An 18080-nucleotide genomic window follows, 5' to 3' on the forward strand; every position below is an offset into this window, starting at 1 on the left:
TTTCCCTCCCATTTTCTTCTCTGGGTAGTAAATAAGTGAAGCTATAAGTTTTGATTGAGGGTTGTTTGGTTGATAGATTTAGGAATGAGGGAATAGAATGATAGTAAAATATAGTATTTGGATTGTGAATTTGGGAATAATATTTTGGGAATGATTACTAGATTTATGGGAATCAACCAAACCCATATAATTTGATGGGTTTCATTTTCATTCCTATTCTCATTCCATCTTACTATCAAACTCATACCTATAGTCATTCTCATCATTTAACCAAACGCTCCCTGAAATTTTCCATGTGAATTACATGTCTAAATAAGGGTGGCACGCAACCGGCTTGAATTGGACTGCAAGATGAGAAAGAAATATTCAAAATTAGATTATGGATTATGATGATATAAGTATTCTTATAGTGAAAAATATGGTTTTTTTTATATCAATTACTTTTGACTAATATGTGTCAGTGTGAAATCAAAAAACGAAAACTTTTATTAGGATTTGTTTTAAAGAAATTATGAAATGACATGATTAATGAATTATAAAAAATATTTCATTTGTTATAGACCAACCGACTAATCTCAAATTTAGGATGTAAATAATCGCTTATAGTGGCAAAAGATGAATACGTTTGTTCCCAGTGTTTCTACCTATTCGTCTCAAGATCAACACAGAAGAGGTAAATCATGAGCGACTACTAGCCTTTAGAATAGTGACTAGCACATAAGGGAGGTATTTATCTTGACTTTACCGAGATTCAAACTCTAGATCTCATGGTGGCAGCACCTCATGTGCTAGCCGCTAGACCCATCCGAGGGGACGTGTAAATGATTGCTCATGAACTATTCGAAGTTCGATTCGATAAAAACTTATTTGAGCTCGTTTAATGAGGCTCGTTAAGATAAACAAATCAAACTCAAACTTCACAATATTCGATTTGTTAGCTCGTGAACATATTTGTTAAGCTCATAAAAAAAATTTTAAATAAAAAATAATAGTTTTAATATTAAATTTATAAATTTTACATTTTACTTATAAAATATATAGACAAATATATTAAAGTTTTTTTATTAGAATAAAATTATAAAATTTAATAAGTATATTATAATTTTCTCTAAATATATAATTTAGTTTTAATGAATATTTAAATTTATAATTTATATTTTTTAAACTCGTTTATGTTCGATAAAAATTCGAATAAGTTCATGAGACATGAATATATTTATTAAATAAAGTTTGAGTTCGAGTTCGACTTGATTATAAACGAACTAAACTCAAACAATGAAGAGTTTGACTTTACTAGACTACACCCTTAATGCAATCCATTTTATATTAGACTGGGCTTGAGATTTTCAATCCTATAATGATGGTAGGCTGATCCATCCCATCCCGCTAGATAATAGATTTTTGACGGACCGACCTCCTCAGTCATGTGCCAAACAAAAAGTTATATAAATAAGTATTTGATTTTTTTCCCTACGGATTAACATAGTTATATTTACATGGATATCTACTATAATAAATAATTAACTTTCAAGTGATACAAAAATATTTCGTTGGAGATCTGATTTTCTCCGCACAAAATATCAAGAAGGGATCTTTGGTCCCTAATTTACCAACCAAAAGATGATCAATTTTTTTAGACTTTTGATTTAGATGACTATTTAAAGATAAAATTCATCCAAATCAACGGTCTTATGCAAGAGACCATCCTTTATCCATAATTTACAGACAAAAATTCCTACTGTAAAATGCCATTGCATTTGGCAATTGATTTACCTTTAAAAAAAACACTCCGTAGGCTTAAACGTAGAAATGGAAGAGTATTCGGGGGAAAAAACGTAGATGTACAGTGACAAAAAGGAAAAATGAAAAAAAAAAAAAAAAAAAACAGAATTCATTCAGATGCCACAAGATCTAGTTCCAAATCATTCACACAGGAATAAGCCAGAAGTTAAATTCATGCACAGAGGAATAAGCCAGAAGCTAAAAAAGACTACCCTTTCCTGTCCCACATCAACTATGACCACCTAAACTCCCAGCCATTGGCTTTACGTCAATTTCGTTTGTCAGCAGATACAGGAATTCTCGAACAAATAACACACATGTCAATCCAATTGTTCGAGGATATGAAAACTACTCATCCTGTAGTTCGGTGCCATTCTGAATAAGCCAACCTTCCTTTCTATCCATTGCCGCACCGAAAGGAAGATGATACCATAAAGCATATCCTCCACTTTGAAAAATGGATGCCAATTGTAGGCATCGTGACTTGAAAGCATTAGATATGCAACTGTTATCGATTTGATGCTTACATCTAAATTTTCAGTGTCAATAGAATTTGCATTAAAAAAACCAAATGAAAGGGACTGACGAATTTCCACGAATTCCACTATCAAAGAGATAACATAAAGCAAATTGGAAAGCCTTCTTGCATCCAACCAAGTCGCATAACATTTAGGCACTCAGATAATACTATATTTCTTTCTTCGACCAAACAACAGCAATGATAAAATAGAACATTAGTTGGAGCATACATCATTTGGCCATGGAAAACATTATAGATTATAATTTCAAAATGAAAGAAGAAATATAGTTAAAATCCTAATAAATAATACAATATAAAAGCAACTATAAACAATGCTCTCAATTTTGTCTATATAAGAAAACGAATCTTGAGAACTATCCTTAATCTTCATTCAAGTTGAATCCTACTAATCAAAAAAATCTTATTTACTAAGATCTTTCAAAAAATCACCATCATCTGCAGTTCAGTTTGTTGAAGAAAAATTGAAACTTACTCAGTTAGCTTCGACCAAGCTGACAATGCTTGAGCCAATCGCAGAGACCATCAGCTTGATCAAGGATATCATACTGATAATCAGAATTGGTGACCTCGGCTCCATTGGCAGGCAGCAAAAGGGAAGGCCCAGCAAGCCTTGCTGAAGCATTGAGCATTTTCTCAGGTGGTGGTTCCTTCACTAGGGAATGGATCCAAGAAAGATCAGGCTCCTCATTGTTACCTTGTAACCCAAGGGAGGATGACTGCCTCAAAAGGCCAAGTTCTTCATGACTCACCCCCCAGTCAATTGCCCTACGCGGTGATGCCCAATCTGACCATGAGGATTTAGCTGCGGAGTCGACGACCGGGGAGGTTATAGAACCAACACCATGGGGACTCAGGTCATGAAGTGCTGCTTCCTGATGTTTCTTCCTTAGAGCAAGAAAGGGCAAATGAGATAACATTGGAGAAACAGGTTCCATGCTTCTGGGGGACATGCTGCCAGATGAAGGAACGCCGAGTGAGGGTTGGACGAGAGATGAGTGTCCAGGCAGCTGTTGGTTGTCTATGGCTCTGGTTGCGTAGAGGGTATTGATTGGTGATAACGAGCATTGCCGTTGCTGGTGAAATTGGTTGAGGATAACAGTCCTGTTGGAGGGGGAAAAAACATTGCCTTGATCAGAACTATAGTTTGGAGAAGAGGTAATTTCAACAGCAAAAAGATGATCAAGGTTAGACGGAGTTAGGATCTTCGATCTTGGCATTTGGCCTCCCAGCGATGAATGCAAACGAGAATGAGATGGACCCATTAGCATCGGGTGAGAATTAGATTCAGGCATCACAGAGAAATCGTCCAAAGGCATGTCTCTTGCACTGATAGATGATCGCAACCTGCTAGCCTGGAGATTGCTACCAGGAAGATGCAGCAGAGGCAAATTTGGCTGAGCCCATGTCATGGAAGAGTGCTCGATACCATTCACAGAGGGCGATATGGGCGGAGTAAAACAAGGCATTACAGCGCCAGGAGACCCAGGCATGAGGGTCATTGCGGCAGCCATCTCTATTGCAGCAGAGGACGATAAGGGAGAAAGGATGGCAGGACCGGTGGACATGTACAGCGGGCGGAGCTCTTCATTAGTGTGGGCAAAGAAACAGACGCGGCGAACACAAGCAGTTCCGTCCTTGCAAAGCTTCGTGCGGTATTGCGCTGGGTGAAGCCAACACTCAAACACCCCGTGCGCATACTCGCACATATCACCCCTCTTGCAAACACCTTTGCGGAAATCCGTGCAAGGAACGCAGCTGTAGTGATACTTTCTTGGATCGCGCCGCCGAGCATTCTCGCCTGGGTGAACAAAAGGACACTCGGTCCAATCATGAGAGTATGCTCGCGAGCAAGGCCGGACTTTGAACGAGTACATCCGGAACTCGTCAGTAGCATAGATGCTGTTCTTGATATCAGGGAGCGACGGGTCAAAAGGATACTCTTTCTTCTCCGACGTAGCATTTGGTTGAATTTCAGGAACTTTTACCGTCATCATCGGCGAGGAAACCGAGCCAGACGACGGGGATCCAGCAGCATCAGGGGAGGAAGACAGAGGAGGTGAATCTGAGTTAAAAACTGCTGTTATCTCACGAAGACCGCGGTCTTCCACGCTTGTATCATTAGAGCTCTTTCCTAGAAGAGCTTCCAGCGCAGCCCTCCCATCAGGCAGCTTTGGGGAGACGACGATCACATCGGCGGGCATGTCGCCGTTGGAATCGACCAGGTTGGGGTCGGCTCCGGCGGAAAGAAGCAACTTCACTACACGGGCCGCATTAGGAGAGCCACCAGACGCGGAGCAGTGCAAGGCCGTATAGCCGTCTTGCCCAGAAGCCCGGTTGATAACAACGGAGGTAGGCAACGAGAGAAGGAACTCGAGGACGTCGAGGCTGCCATACGTGGCGGCAACCATCAGCGGGGTACGGTGAGCGAACGCCATCCGATTTGACCCTCTCTTGCGGCCGTACCAGAGGCCAACCTCGTCAAAGCAGGAAGGAGCACGGTCGATCGTTCGCTTGAAAGCGGCGACGTCGTTGTTCGCCGCGAGCTCGAGAACGGTCATGAACGGTTCGTCTGTGTCGGCCGCGATTGAAGTCATTCTTACGGCCGCAGGACTACCACTGCCGATATCGATGTTCTTCTTTTCCTTCTCTTCTTGCAAGGTTGAAGACAAACAAGGCCTCATCCGCTCGGGTACGCCGCACATACTCCACAATTCGCCGGAGATTAGGATGCTAGAGGTTTATACGCGAAGATTGATGCCAAAAAAGGTGTCAGTTTTTTGCTTTTTGGAAAGATTTAATGACAGAATAATTATAAAGATATGCATGCCCAAATTTAGAGGGAAGGATCACGAAGTTCACGGATTAAAATCTCGGATACGAGCACAGCTACAAATATCAACTTTTGAACATGATTCATTTCCAAGATTTTCTTTTTCAAATACAATCAAATTCAAAATATATATAGATATCAAACCGTACTGAGAATTTCTTCGCTGAAACGAACCGTCACTCCAAACCGAAGATATTTTTATTTTTCAAAAAAAAAAAAAAACTTGATCTTCATAGAAACAAGAAAATATATTATTAAAAAAAATTGAGATATGATTAAAATAAAACATGCACAGCTTAAAAAAAGAAAAGAAAATATCACCGTTAGAACAACCGGTGAATATCGCCGCATTCAGCTCCAAGCCATTCCATAGCCTCACCTATCCGACGAGCAGGAAGAGTAGGGCGGAATCGTTCGCTTCGGAAACCCTAAAAAGCAACAGAAGACCTCCTACTCCACGTGTTATCCTCTGTTGAGACGAACACCGACTCGCCGACCCACCCTCTGTCAAGAATCTCGGCGGACCAGCGGGAGAGACAGAGACGGAGGAGAGCCGAGAGGCGTGGAAATTGTCAAAAAACTGAAACGCTCGTGAGGTGAAAAAGCAAAGGAAACCCTGCGGAGGCGCAAGTATTTAACATCACCAACTCTTCCCCTCCTTCCCCGTCGTCTACCTCGGTTGGGATGGAGCCCATGCGCATCACATGTTCCAGCCGAATCACAAACGTTTCCAATACACACACGCGATTGGTTGTTCACCGGCGTTCGTTAAAACATTGTGAAGTAAGCCAATTGAATTGATTCGTATTTTGTTCCGTGTCCTGGCGGACACATAGGAACCAAACATGCGAATCAATCGGGACTGGTGGCGACCGGCTGGAGGCGGTGATCGGGGATGCGTGCGAGCATCGAGAGTTGCGCCTGCGATTGATTGGTTCCCGCCCAGTGCCGTTCCGGACTCGAGGAACAGTGCAATCAAACTCACAGCGCCCTGGCAAATCCGCCCGTACACGCGTCCGAATCCAATTCGTCTTCTGTGAACAGATTGGGAAAATAGGGACCCACACTGTTCTGGAAAGGGACCCATTCCGACGAATCACGCATTCAACGCTTTAGGTAAGCAAGGTCGAGGGGAGAGGCATGGGCCCGGGCCCGCCTCGGCTTAGATAGAAGGTGGGCCGTGCTCCTGTCAAAATCGGTTGTGGTTAAGTGACGCACAAATTCACCGACACATTCAAATCTGAATACCTAATAATTTTTTTTTTTTTTTTGTTGAATAAGATTCATGATGATTTCAATTTGTTTAAATTTTGTTAAATTAATTGTGATGACATCCGGAGTTATTCCGGAACCTCCCGAGTCGCCATAAATCCTATCTAACATCTTGAGTCACTAGAAGTTCTATTCTCAATCTTCTTGAGCACTCCTAACTCAGCCTTGATTGTAAATCAACCAATATATATTCTTAAGCACTTAGTCTTTGACATACCCATTCGAACTCGGGAAAGCATATTAGCAACAATCGACTACTCCCACAACTTCCGATAACTTGCCCACACCTGACCAACAAGCCGATAGCCTCTGACAACTTACAAAAGGGGACATGGCCAAAGATAATCAACATACGATTCAACGATTATCTCTTCCATTGTCCTAACCGCCTCTTAGATGGGCAATTAGTAGTCACATGACATCCCACGAGGAGATTCCTTTCCATCAACTACATATGGACTAATGGAGATAAGTGAAGGACGTATGATTTTTTTCTCATGCGCGGGGAGGCGACTCTTCTCCATGAAAATCTCTCTAGCATTTTGATTTCTCTCTTTCTTTTTGTTTCCTTCACTCTTTAGAATAATTTCTAATTTGAGCGTTGGAATGGTTGTGCCAGTAACACTAGCCAACTCTAAAGTGCATTACTTCTCAGGCCATTGGATCTTGAACTATACACACCAATGGAGGTAAGTGAAGGGATATGCTTTTTTTCATGTGTGGAGGTGACTGATGCAGAGGAAAAGGGAAGCCTCCGTGTGGAAGCATATGGTCAAGTTTCTCCATAACGTAGAGGTCAATCTTCAAAATGGTCAACATGGGGCAGATATCTAATCGGTCCATGAGAGACTATCAACCTAGCGAGCAACCCCCGATTGGACCCCGATCCCACGGGGTTCTGCTCCCCTCATCCTCTCGGTCGGATCTCCGACTCACAAGACTCTGCTCCCTTGCATTCTCCCAATCAGCTCATGATCGGATCTCCGACTCACGAAGACCTGCTCCCATACATTCTCTCGATCGACTCACGATTGAATCTTCGAGACCCGGGGCCCTGCTCCCCTATATTCTCCCCATCGGTTCAAGATTAAATCTCTAACTCACATGGCTCTACTCCTCTCAACTCCTTATAAGATGAACAATCGTACAATCAGACTCACTCGCCCATGATCAGAGACTAAGCCCCCTTTTTCTAATCCATTAGCATACCCCCAACGACTGGGTTAGACCCAGAAAGCCCAAGGGACCATTCTACTTACAAAGCTTATTTCATAATTAATGTTGCAAGTGGGATTGTCAGGGGCACGTGAGACCATATGTTTGAGCAGAATAATGGATACAAGTAACATATGGGCTATGAGACTGCACAATTAATGTGGATATTACAAAGGTATTACAAAAAGGTCCCGCCCTTTCGGGGGCAGGTACATTTTTACTTCACGCATTCTCAACCTTTACTGTTCATCTTCCATATTCTCTTCCACCCCGCTGACTTGAGCGTCAGTATTATGCCCTAAGGGTATATTGGTCTGACAGAAATAAGCACAACCTCTCTTGTAACAATGTCAGATATAACTTGGATACAAGCCATAAATCATAATAACCACAATGAAAGATAAAAGACCCACAACAACAATAATAAGAGATTTACACAATACCACAACAATTAACATAAAGGAAGTATTTACACAATCCTCTTCACAAGCATACAAAACCAACTTAATTGCGAACCGACTCGGCTTAAACACATAACAAAATCACAAATGAGTAAATAGAAGTCACAAGGCTAAAATCCATAACCACACAAAATTATTACATAACCAAGTTTAAAAACAAAAAAAAAACAAATAGAACTAGAATACTATGGAAAGAACAATCTCAGGTATGACATGAGATCGACAAATAGGATACTTCAAGCAACTCATATATGCTACATGGGGAAAGAAAATATAAATGGAATGATGAGTCCAAATGACTCAGCAGGTAATAGTTAAATGGTATTGCATGGTCAAATGTGTAAAGAGATCAAAATATATAGTCTTGCAGGTAATATCGATTTACACAACAATAAATGACATAATAAATGCACATACTCAAATTAGTCTAACTCGTAAGACATAATGATCAGTAATCACTGAGGATCTGTAGCAAATTTGCTTGTACTACATAACAACATGTGATAGCATATATATGTATAATAAATGAATATGTATGAGTAATGTCACACATATACAACAACCATAGCTCAAGATATGCAACAAATAACATCTGTGCATATGATCATGCATGTGTCACTCCTACACACTACTCCAGTTACCATGACATATGTATGGCCGAGTGGGCAGGACTATGACAACTGCTTATGACTCCAGCTACCACTACATCTAGATGATTAGTCATGCAAGATGTAGAGTAGCTATTTAGATACATAACAAGGAGATCACTGTATGTACACAACTAACTATCACTACCCCGAATAATCGAGTGAACACTACAAGATAACCTGCATCCAACACTAGCTACCACTACCTCTGAGTGACTTAGTGGCAGCGAATATGACTGACAACTCTCTTAACCACAGAAGGGGACTTAATTGTCAGCATGCATACAATGCGATGATGTGCATGATGCAGATAGATATGATATAGATACAATCATCATCAATGCAATAATACAATAACATAAATATTAGTGTAGTTAGCACCAATAGTCAAACTTGAGTTTTGATGAATGACAGATGAATTAAAGTTAGGTGTAATGCGATCTAACTTTTCTACTAAGTGTGCAGGATTTGACTGGTCTAACATTAAGTTGAAATCGAGCTAGGTTTGGAGGACCTAATAACTTGTGTCAAAGTCCAGATAGGTCAAAGAGTAACCCAATATCTGGCGAAAAGTCTGACTAGGTCCGCGGAACCTGACAGCTAGCCCAAATCCAATTGGACCAACGGATCTGACAATTAGTGGAAAGACCTGGTGGACTATAAAGAAATTAAGCGGTTCTACGTGGTAAGTAAAGTAAGTCACTGGAGAAAAATCCCAATTATCGTAGGTTAGTTTAATAAATCAAAATTTATTTAATCAAATTAAGAAACTAATTTTCAAATTTAATTAGCATATCTCATCTAGAATCTTTCTATTAATTAAGAATCTTTAATTATTTTTAAAACAAAATTTCAAATTAATTTACTAACCATATAAGAAATAAATAATTAATATTTCTAAATTTATTATAGAATTATTAAATTTAGATTTTTTTGTGATTTTTCAAATCTTTCCAAATTTGGTATTTCCACACAATTTAGGAAACTTACCAAAAATCAAATATTTTAATAAATTTAAAAGTTCTAGAAAATATTAATTCTATAATTTAATTTAGAAATCTAAATTTTTTTATAATTTTTTAAAATCTTTCCAAATTTGGTATTCCTAATAATTTAGGAAACTTTCTAAAAATTAAATATTTTGATAAATCTAAAAATTCCAGAAAAGATTAATTCTTTAATTTAATTTATAATATCTGATTTTTTATTAAAAAAATATATAATCTTTCCATATTTGGTATTACCTAACAAAATAGGAAAATTTTCAAAAATAAGATATTTTTTAAATTTTCAGAAAATTCCAGAAATGATAATTTCTAAATTAACTAAATATTTCTAAATTTAATTTTTCAAAATTATATCAGAAACTTCCCAAAAATAGAATTTCCTAACAATTTAGGAAACTTTTCACAAATAGAAAAATCTTAATAATTCTAGAAAAATTCTAAAATTAATTATAACACAAATTACGAACCGTAATTTTACGATCATGCCAAAGTGTGATCAGGCTCTGATGCACAGTAACAAATAAAATAATAATAATTTCTAAATTATTACATCACACGTACAAGAATACAACATGTAAGAATACAACATGTCAAACATGATAACATAATTAATACAGGAATTACAAAAATGTTATAAATGGGTCCCCAAAGCACACGTATATTTTTACTTTACGCATTTCAACCTTTCTGATTCATCTTCTTTATTTTTTTTCCATCCTATTGATTTGAACGGACTACGTCAACACTGTTTCTTCTCCCTCTATTCTTTGATCTCTAGGTTCTTTCAGTTGAAGGTCTTCTTTCAATTAACTTTGAAATCAATTCATCCATAGTCTAACTTTATCAATTACAGGCGGAATCAATCATTATTTTCTACAATACTCTCTCTGACATTTTTTTATCTACCTCTAACTTAACTCTAATTTAAGTGTCAGAATGACCACTGTTACTGCCGGCCAACCTAACGTGTTTCACGTCGCCATTGGATTTTGGACTTTTGGGGGAAGAGTCTGAGCAAGTGAAAAGATACTGGTTGAAAGGTTGACTTATGAACTCCCAGAAATGATATTACAAACTTTGACTTATATTTCTAGAAGTGTTCGATTTGATAATTCACAAATCTCTCAGCACATTTTCCAACTGGTACCACTGTGTTGTTTTCAGTAATTTCCTTCATCATTATTTTCTCACAATTCAAGCAACTTCATGACGGCAGTTAAAAAGAAATCCATGGGTTTGCATAGTTTGACAACCAGAGCTTTAGCATGTGAAATAGATTATCATCTAAAGTTGAGGTAAAATAACTTACTTTAAAATTGGGAGTTTTATGTGGCAAAAGACGGTTTGTCTATTCTAGTGTCCTATCAATTCATTTTTAGGTCAATACGAAAGAGGTAAATTATAGGTAGCTATTACTATTAGTATAACCAAAATATAGGAAAAGACATGCTTGACACGCTAAGTTTCGAATCCAAAATCTAAATGGGTAGTCTTTATGCATGTTGATATACAAGGGTTGAGATAGTTGGTATTTATATTGATGGTTAGTTTTATGAAATTTTCAACCAGTATAAAATATCTGATTGAATGCCTAACCTCATATGTAAAAGGTCATGCTAGGTTAAAGTACCCCTTTGATTCACCTGTTTGTATCTAGTTATACAGGGGGCTGACGATATTGTGCTGCCTATGATGAGTGTTATCATACTTTGCTTCAATATATGAAAAATATATGTCCGAATGGATAGTCGAATTGGTCCTCATGGTGACAGATTACCATATAAAAACAGGAGTTCAACCCCTGGGAAGAATCTCCTAGAAAATAAAATCTCTCCCATCTAAAGAGAAGTCGTTCGGTCATCATGATTTATCTTCCTTCTAAATGTCTTGGGACCAATGTGGAGGGACGCAACGCATCACCTTTTGCCATGTATGTGAAAAATATATGCCCTTGAGCTAATGATGTCATGGTCAAGTACTCCAACTATTAACTAGATATTTAAAATTCTAATTTTAACTACGATACACTGTAAAATATTTCTATTTAGTGAGAGGATAATTTTAAGAGCATTGGCTCTTCCGGAGAGATAATCATGAGTACTTCTCAATTTACACGGATAGTTAAATCAGTCATTTCTAAGCTTAATCATATTGTATGAGCCGAATATCTACATTATAAAAAAAAAATCTGAAAATATATATCTTTCATCATATTACAATGTGCAACTGTTTACCAGAAATGATGCTCAAATCCAACCTGAGTTTGTAAGTTTGCTTCAATTTTTAAAGATTATTATATTATTATTTTTTTCTTATATATATATAAATATATAATTTGTAATTTTGAATAAAGGGTGGAAGGCGAGAGAATAAAAGAAATATTTTTTTATAAAGATATTAAACTGGCAACGTCATGTTTGCATGTCGCTTACAGTCATATACGAAGTGTTGCCTAGCTAGTCTGAGCATCCACAACTACGGTGAGCAATAGTCGTAGGTGCCTCTCACATGCGGTGGCGCCTCCAATGATCGGAGGTGCCTTCCATTTGAGAGGCACCAACTATGATCGCCCAAGCTATCAAAGTTTAAGATTTGTTAAATTGTGTTGAGGGGTATGGATCAAATTCAAACGCCTCAATTCAATATAGTATATTTTTTTGTTTATTGTTTTAACTCTCTAATTAAGTCAATTAAATTTTATCTTTAGGATTAGCGATTGTGTTATAGTATTCAAGTTTAAAAAAAAAAAAAATACTCACGGGATATATATTTAAAGTGTTTAATAATATATATTTTTTTTCCAGAGTTAAGTTAATTATTTTTTTTTAAAATTGATGGGTTGGATTATATTATAGTGTTAAAATAGAATTTTTGCATCGGGATTTGACCTAGCTTGGCACCTCAACAAGATTACAAAAAATTTACGAAGGCACCTAGAGATCAGTTCAGATCCTCTGTCCCTAAATTTCTCTGTCCCCTGCCGATCATACAGATCAGATTACATCTCAAGGTATCATGATATATTTAAGATGTGTGCAATATCCTTGTGATGTGCAAGACATCCTTGAGATGTAATATGATCCGTCCGATCAATAAGGAGGCACAAAGATAAAAAATTTAGGAATAAAGGATCCGAACTCCCTATAGACGAGGTGTGTATGAGTCCACGTATGACGGTCCACAGCATATATATTGACTTTTGAATGTTCAATCGGAGTGAATTTAATCTCAGTCATTTTGCCGTCATCAGTAGTCCAAATCAAATTTTCCAAAAATCTAGCAGTACAAAATGAGTTCCTTCATAGAAAATCTAACGAAGATAATAAAACTCAGTTATTTTTTTTCCCGACTTCGGCTGAGAATGCATTGCTAAATCAAAATTAATTCGCGTTCTGATGCATTGAATCCACGGTGAGACAGATCAACTGCAAATATCAGAAAAATGAAGGAAAAAAATGCGATTGAAGTATCCCGCGCGCGAGCTACTGATTCATGCACCTATGAGTTTTAAAAGCCCCTGTTCTTCCCCCAAATACACTCTACACACTGCAGGACGGATCCAGCAGCAGATTCACCTCCACTTATCCCCATGTGTCCCCTTATCTTCTTCTTCGCATATATAATATGCGTTTGCAGTGCAGTGCATGCAGACCTACCGCCACCTTCCTTCAAAGTCTTGGTTCTTTCTATCCCCACAAAGTCAATAAAAGGGCACCAACTCCCTGATTACATATATATTCGTGCTCAGATCAATGAACCAGGCGTTGTCTCTTCCGTTCATTGTGCATGAATGAATCCTTACTACGTTCTCGATTAATCCTTTAATTTGTCTTTTCTCGTGTAGCTCCTGTTCTGCACTATAAATAGGCGGCAATGGCCTCTCAGCTCAATGGCCTTCACCGACTCGGACTCGAGCTTGACGATGAGCGACCAGCGATATTACTACTCGTGCGAGAGAGTGCGCATGTTCGAGAAGCTCCTCACTCCGAGTGACGTCGGGAAGCTCAACAGACTGGTGATCCCGAAGCAACACGCCGAGAAGTACTTCCCCCTCGGCGTCGAGGCGGCGGAGGGCGGCCGCGTGATCAGCTTCGTCGACGAATCGGGCGACAAGCTGTGGCAGTTCCGGTACTCGCATTGGGCGAGTAGCCAGAGCTACGTGCTCACCAGAGGGTGGAGCCGGTTCGTGAAGGAGAAGAAACTTGACGCGGGGGACGTCGTCCAATTCGAGCGCAGAGGAGGTCGCCTCTACATCGGTTGCCGTCGGCGCACCGGAGGCGACGGGAGCCTGCTGGCGGCGGTGCACGACACGTACCATGCCGGAGGTAAAATTTCAGAATTGATTGTGAATTTATAGAACTTAATTCTCCTCTCCGGCAACTCAAGTAGTGTTAATTATTCACAGATGGAGATCCGACGAACGGAGAAGTGGAAATCGAGGAGACGATGTCGGAACGAGAAAACTCCCATCGATTTAGGCTCTTCGGAGTCAATCTTCTGGAAAACTGGCCGGAGGCAGAGTAGCAGAGAATTAATTGCTAAAACAGAGAGGCAAATATATATAACTTACGATGATTGGAGAAGACGGAGGGAAAAAAATCCCCCAAATTTAATTTCCGAACAATAATATAATCTCGAGCCATGCAATGTTCTTTATCAATTCTAATCTGGAGAAAAACAGTGTCAAGAAAACACAATCCATGTGCAAAGGTGGTACTACGTGTGCACATGTTTTGTGTTTTTATATGCAATCCCTTTTGAACTATCCACAATCATTATTTTTGAAGATGATCGATGTGCACTCCCTTTGTATTTCATATGCAATTATTTTTTTTACCCAACAAAACTACTTGTAGTTAGAAAGAGATTTTTTCTTTTTTGGCCTCTTTCTTCATTCCCCAATCGTACTGTTTAACGATGTAATCCTTTATAATGGAGAGGCCAACCTAACAGTTAATGCTCACATGGGTGCACCACTCTCCCTATCAATCATGCATGTTCCTTCTCCTCGCCCCCAGGGGCTGGATCAGTTGGTAGGTTGGCGGGACGTTGCTCCAATTGGTCGAAGGTTCGAGTGTCACCAGTTGCAATGAGGGATAATATCCCCGTCTGCTGGTCTAAATGCCTCGAACCCCCGTCAACCTCCAACCCAGCATTCACCCTGATTTACCTCCTCCTGCACACCTGTGGGGCCGGGCGCAGGGGGCCGCTGGGGTGGGCGGTTCCCACCTTTTGCTCCAATGCATGTTCCTTCTCCTCGAGTTGTCCCCAATGCAACTGCCCTACGCCATTAATAAACCTGATAAGGCACTTCGAAATTCCACCTTCAATTCCTCCTCCTCTTCCTCTTCCTCCTCAGTTATGTTGAGTGATTAATGAGAAGATTAATATGGGCAAGAAGCTAAGCTTGATCTCCTTCCTGTTCGCGCCAAATTACTCGAAGGAGCATCCCAATTGCTACTCCTCTTCTCCATGGCCGGTGGCTTTCTTGCGCCACTCCTAAGACTGAGTCCTTCCGCCACGCGCCCTGCACCGTCAACTCGTCGTCGTTCGACTCGGACGACTCGTGCTTCACTCGCTCGTCGCCGGAGAGCTTCTCTACGATCTCGGAATTCTCGATCGGAGCTTCCCCTGAAAGGGTCTTGCCGGGGCTGCGGTCGTCCGACCGGCTCTTCTTCGAGCCCAGCTGCGGCGCCGGCACCTGGTCGACGCCTGAGGAGGGCGCGAAGGCCACAGAGGCGCCGCCGTTAGAAGGCGCCGTGGTGGTAGCGCTGGAGACAGAGGACCCGTACCGCGACTTCCGGCGGTCGATGGAGGAGATGGTGGCGGCGCACGGGGTGAGGGATCGGAGCAAGCTCTTGGAGCTTCTGGTTTGGTATCTAAGGGTCAACGGCGAGAAGACTCATGGGCTCATCGTCCGGGCCTTTGCTGACATCCTCGCCGGAGTTGATCCTCCTCAATTTCCCTGCTCGTCGATCGCCTCTAAGTCACTTGAGATGGAGGGAAAAGAGGAGGAAGGAAGTGGGTCGAGTTAATTTCTCGGATACCATATTCATATCGATCTATTTTCTCTTCTTTTTAAGTGTAAAAATGTCCGCGCCCTGTGCATGTGTTAAAATAAAAAAAAAACAACAACAAAAGTAAGTTAAAATTAAAAGATGGAATATTTATCGCGTGGCACAAACGGTAGATATATACATTTCTGTCGTAATAATTAAAAATTGATTTTTAAGAATTGATAATTTATTTCATTATGGGTGTATGATCTATGTATTGACTATTGATATTTACCTATCTATATTTATGAGGTTAATAAGAAAAATAATTTTTCAATTTTTCAAGAAATAACAAAAAATACTATTTCTTTTAATGTATATGTTCCATAACGCTGTTTATATTAATAGCTAGTAATTACTTAAGATGGATCTCTTCTTAACTTAGGGATAGATTGACGGCGCGTTGAGATGAACGAATCATCTCTTTTTACATCATGGAATGAGACAGGATCTCCTGGACCACTTTTTGTGGGACCGGATCCTCTGATCCCCTTGTCCTGGTCCGCTCCTAGACCGGGACAAGAGAATTGGTAGGAGATAATGGCCTCCACCTATTAACAGGTGGGGGCCCATTACCCCACCAATATAAAGGTTGGATTATGAATTGGTGCAGCATTTGCGGACCAGAGGATCCACCCTCACTTTTTGTAGTTCAGGGGATGTGTCACTTGTATTTGCGGCTGGATCGTGACCACGATCCGGCTGCAAATGGTTGTGATCCCTTCTTGGGTTCACTGTTCCCATCAGGTTATAGTTTTTGTTCGGAACGGGCGGCCGGAGGACACCCTCACTCAGCGCCCAATAACCTGACCACTTATCCACCACCAGAGGCCTCCGCCCGCCCGTTCCAAACAAAAACTATAACTTGGCGGAGACGGTGAACCCAATAAGAGATTGTAACAATTTATGACCAGATCACGACCACGATCCGCTCGCAAATATGAGTGATACATCCCTTGGATCACGAAAAAGTGATCCAGGAGATATCTGCTAGCATGGAATCACGTAAACAGAAAATACAATTAAATGATACAAGAGTTGTAAATGGGCCGTACGAATATTCTTGGGCCGTTCACAGGCCCAAATTGAACTTTAAAATCATGCAGAATGCCGAGGTCAATGGTCGTGGAGACGTCAAGCTCTTGTTGTCATTCCTGCCGGGTCGGCAGTTCCGCTGGGTGGGCTCGGACCTCTCCTGGAGGTTAAGGCAGGACGAGGATTGCGGCGGCGGGCGGGGTTTTTGGTGCTGTAAGTAAAGATAGTGGCAATTCTTCTGCGTGGCGATATCGATCTCAGCCCGCCGGAGTTCCAGTTCCGGCACATGCCGCCATGCAGGATCAGCGTCTGAGGACGGCGCATATGAAACAGTATGCGGATGATTAATTTGTCCTCTTCCAAGCCCTCTCGCAATCCCACTCTGGCCTATTTATTAATTAATTCATCGGAAGATTGTTAAGTGCATTAAACTTTGTTTAATTTCCTTGTTTAAATTGGATTTAGTGATGATCAATCAACCCTCGCTCTGTCTGACTGTAACAGTGCAGTCCTATCAGGAAACATTAAAGCATCCTGGTGAACACTCTCCATAAATGAAAAAATTAAAGGAGAATCTCTCCTTTAGAGATTGATCTTTTTGGCACTTGCGCAGACACAGCAGCACCTGGTTAATTAGCCTAATCCTGATCATACATAAACTATAATCCTCTACAGAATCCAACTGCCATCCTGTCCTCAACCCAGCCTTCTCCCTGTCATATTCTTCCTCCATATCTTTCTCACTGCAGACACGATATAACATCATCTATGACACTAGATTCTCTCGAGGTAGGAGGGACCCCCTAAAAATTACTACTTCTTTTGGTGGTTAGGCCTCAGTGGCGCCGGCTGAGATAGTGCCATGGGAAACTGACCCACCATTGCCACCTACAAGAACACCTTTAATTAAATAATGCAATCAAAGAAGCTACTAACTACTTAATCAAGAGCCTCTCAGTCAATCTTAGAGGATTACCGAATCCGAATGACGTCGAGCGCGAATTAATTAAGCTGAAACTCCAAATCCTGTTTTGAGGGAAATCTTATCTAGAGATTCTCTTTTGATCTTTAAAATATTCGATGGCTGTTTGCAGTCTTCACAGAGGAAGAGTTAAGTAAAACAATTTATTACATTGATCTCAGAACTGTGCATGGGGCCAGCTAAGGAAGACAAAGAAGAATGATTCCATGCCAAAGTGCCCCACCAGGAATAGGTGGCCATCAAGCAAGAGTA

General features: G+C 40.3%; 3 protein-coding genes across 4 annotated transcripts; 2 read left to right on the forward strand and 1 right to left on the reverse strand.

Annotated features, from left to right (window-relative positions):
- Positions 1-2547: 2547 nt before the first annotated feature.
- On the reverse strand, positions 2548-5753 carry LOC122014191 (zinc finger CCCH domain-containing protein 24-like). Of its 2 annotated transcripts, none has more exons than XM_042570372.1 (2): positions 5533-5753; positions 2548-5053 (listed from the first exon to the last, which is right to left on the reverse strand). In XM_042570372.1, the coding sequence occupies exon 2, from the start codon at positions 5023-5025 to the stop codon at positions 2800-2802; it is 2226 nt and encodes a 741-aa protein (XP_042426306.1). In that variant the 5' UTR covers positions 5026-5053; positions 5533-5753; the 3' UTR covers positions 2548-2799. The 2 variants fall into 2 exon arrangements, with proteins under 2 accessions (XP_042426306.1, XP_042426312.1); XM_042570378.1 differs by having other exon boundaries at positions 5475-5753.
- A 7907-nt stretch (positions 5754-13660) lies between these two features.
- LOC122014219 (B3 domain-containing protein Os11g0156000-like) lies at positions 13661-14541 on the forward strand. Its single transcript, XM_042570393.1, has 2 exons — positions 13661-14080; positions 14161-14541. The coding sequence occupies exons 1-2, from the start codon at positions 13678-13680 to the stop codon at positions 14277-14279; spliced, it is 522 nt and encodes a 173-aa protein (XP_042426327.1). The 5' UTR covers positions 13661-13677; the 3' UTR covers positions 14280-14541.
- Positions 14542-14876: 335 nt separating this feature from the next.
- On the forward strand, positions 14877-15837 carry LOC122039029 (transcription repressor OFP13-like). The gene is made up of 2 exons (XM_042599044.1): positions 14877-15118; positions 15199-15837. The coding sequence occupies exons 1-2, from the start codon at positions 14877-14879 to the stop codon at positions 15788-15790; spliced, it is 834 nt and encodes a 277-aa protein (XP_042454978.1). The 3' UTR covers positions 15791-15837.
- The last annotated feature ends 2243 nt before the right edge of the window (positions 15838-18080 follow it).

Source organism: Zingiber officinale, chromosome 1A (genome assembly GCF_018446385.1).
Source record: "Zingiber officinale cultivar Zhangliang chromosome 1A, Zo_v1.1, whole genome shotgun sequence".
Lineage (NCBI taxonomy): Eukaryota > Viridiplantae > Streptophyta > Magnoliopsida > Zingiberales > Zingiberaceae > Zingiber > Zingiber officinale.

Excerpts from the sequence above, each read along its gene's own strand:
- LOC122014191 (XM_042570372.1), bottom strand. The coding sequence starts at position 5,025 with ATGTGCGGCGTACCCGAGCGGATGAGGCCTTGTTTGTCTTCAACCTTG.
- LOC122014219 (XM_042570393.1), top strand. The coding sequence starts at position 13,678 with ATGAGCGACCAGCGATATTACTACTCGTGCGAGAGAGTGCGCATGTTC. Across the intron at positions 14,081-14,160 it reads CGACACGTACCATGCCGGAG|ATGGAGATCCGACGAACGGA; the intron begins GTAAAATTTCAG and ends AATTATTCACAG.
- LOC122039029 (XM_042599044.1), top strand. The coding sequence starts at position 14,877 with ATGCCTCGAACCCCCGTCAACCTCCAACCCAGCATTCACCCTGATTTA. Across the intron at positions 15,119-15,198 it reads TCCTCTTCCTCCTCAGTTAT|GAGCATCCCAATTGCTACTC; the intron begins GTTGAGTGATTA and ends AATTACTCGAAG.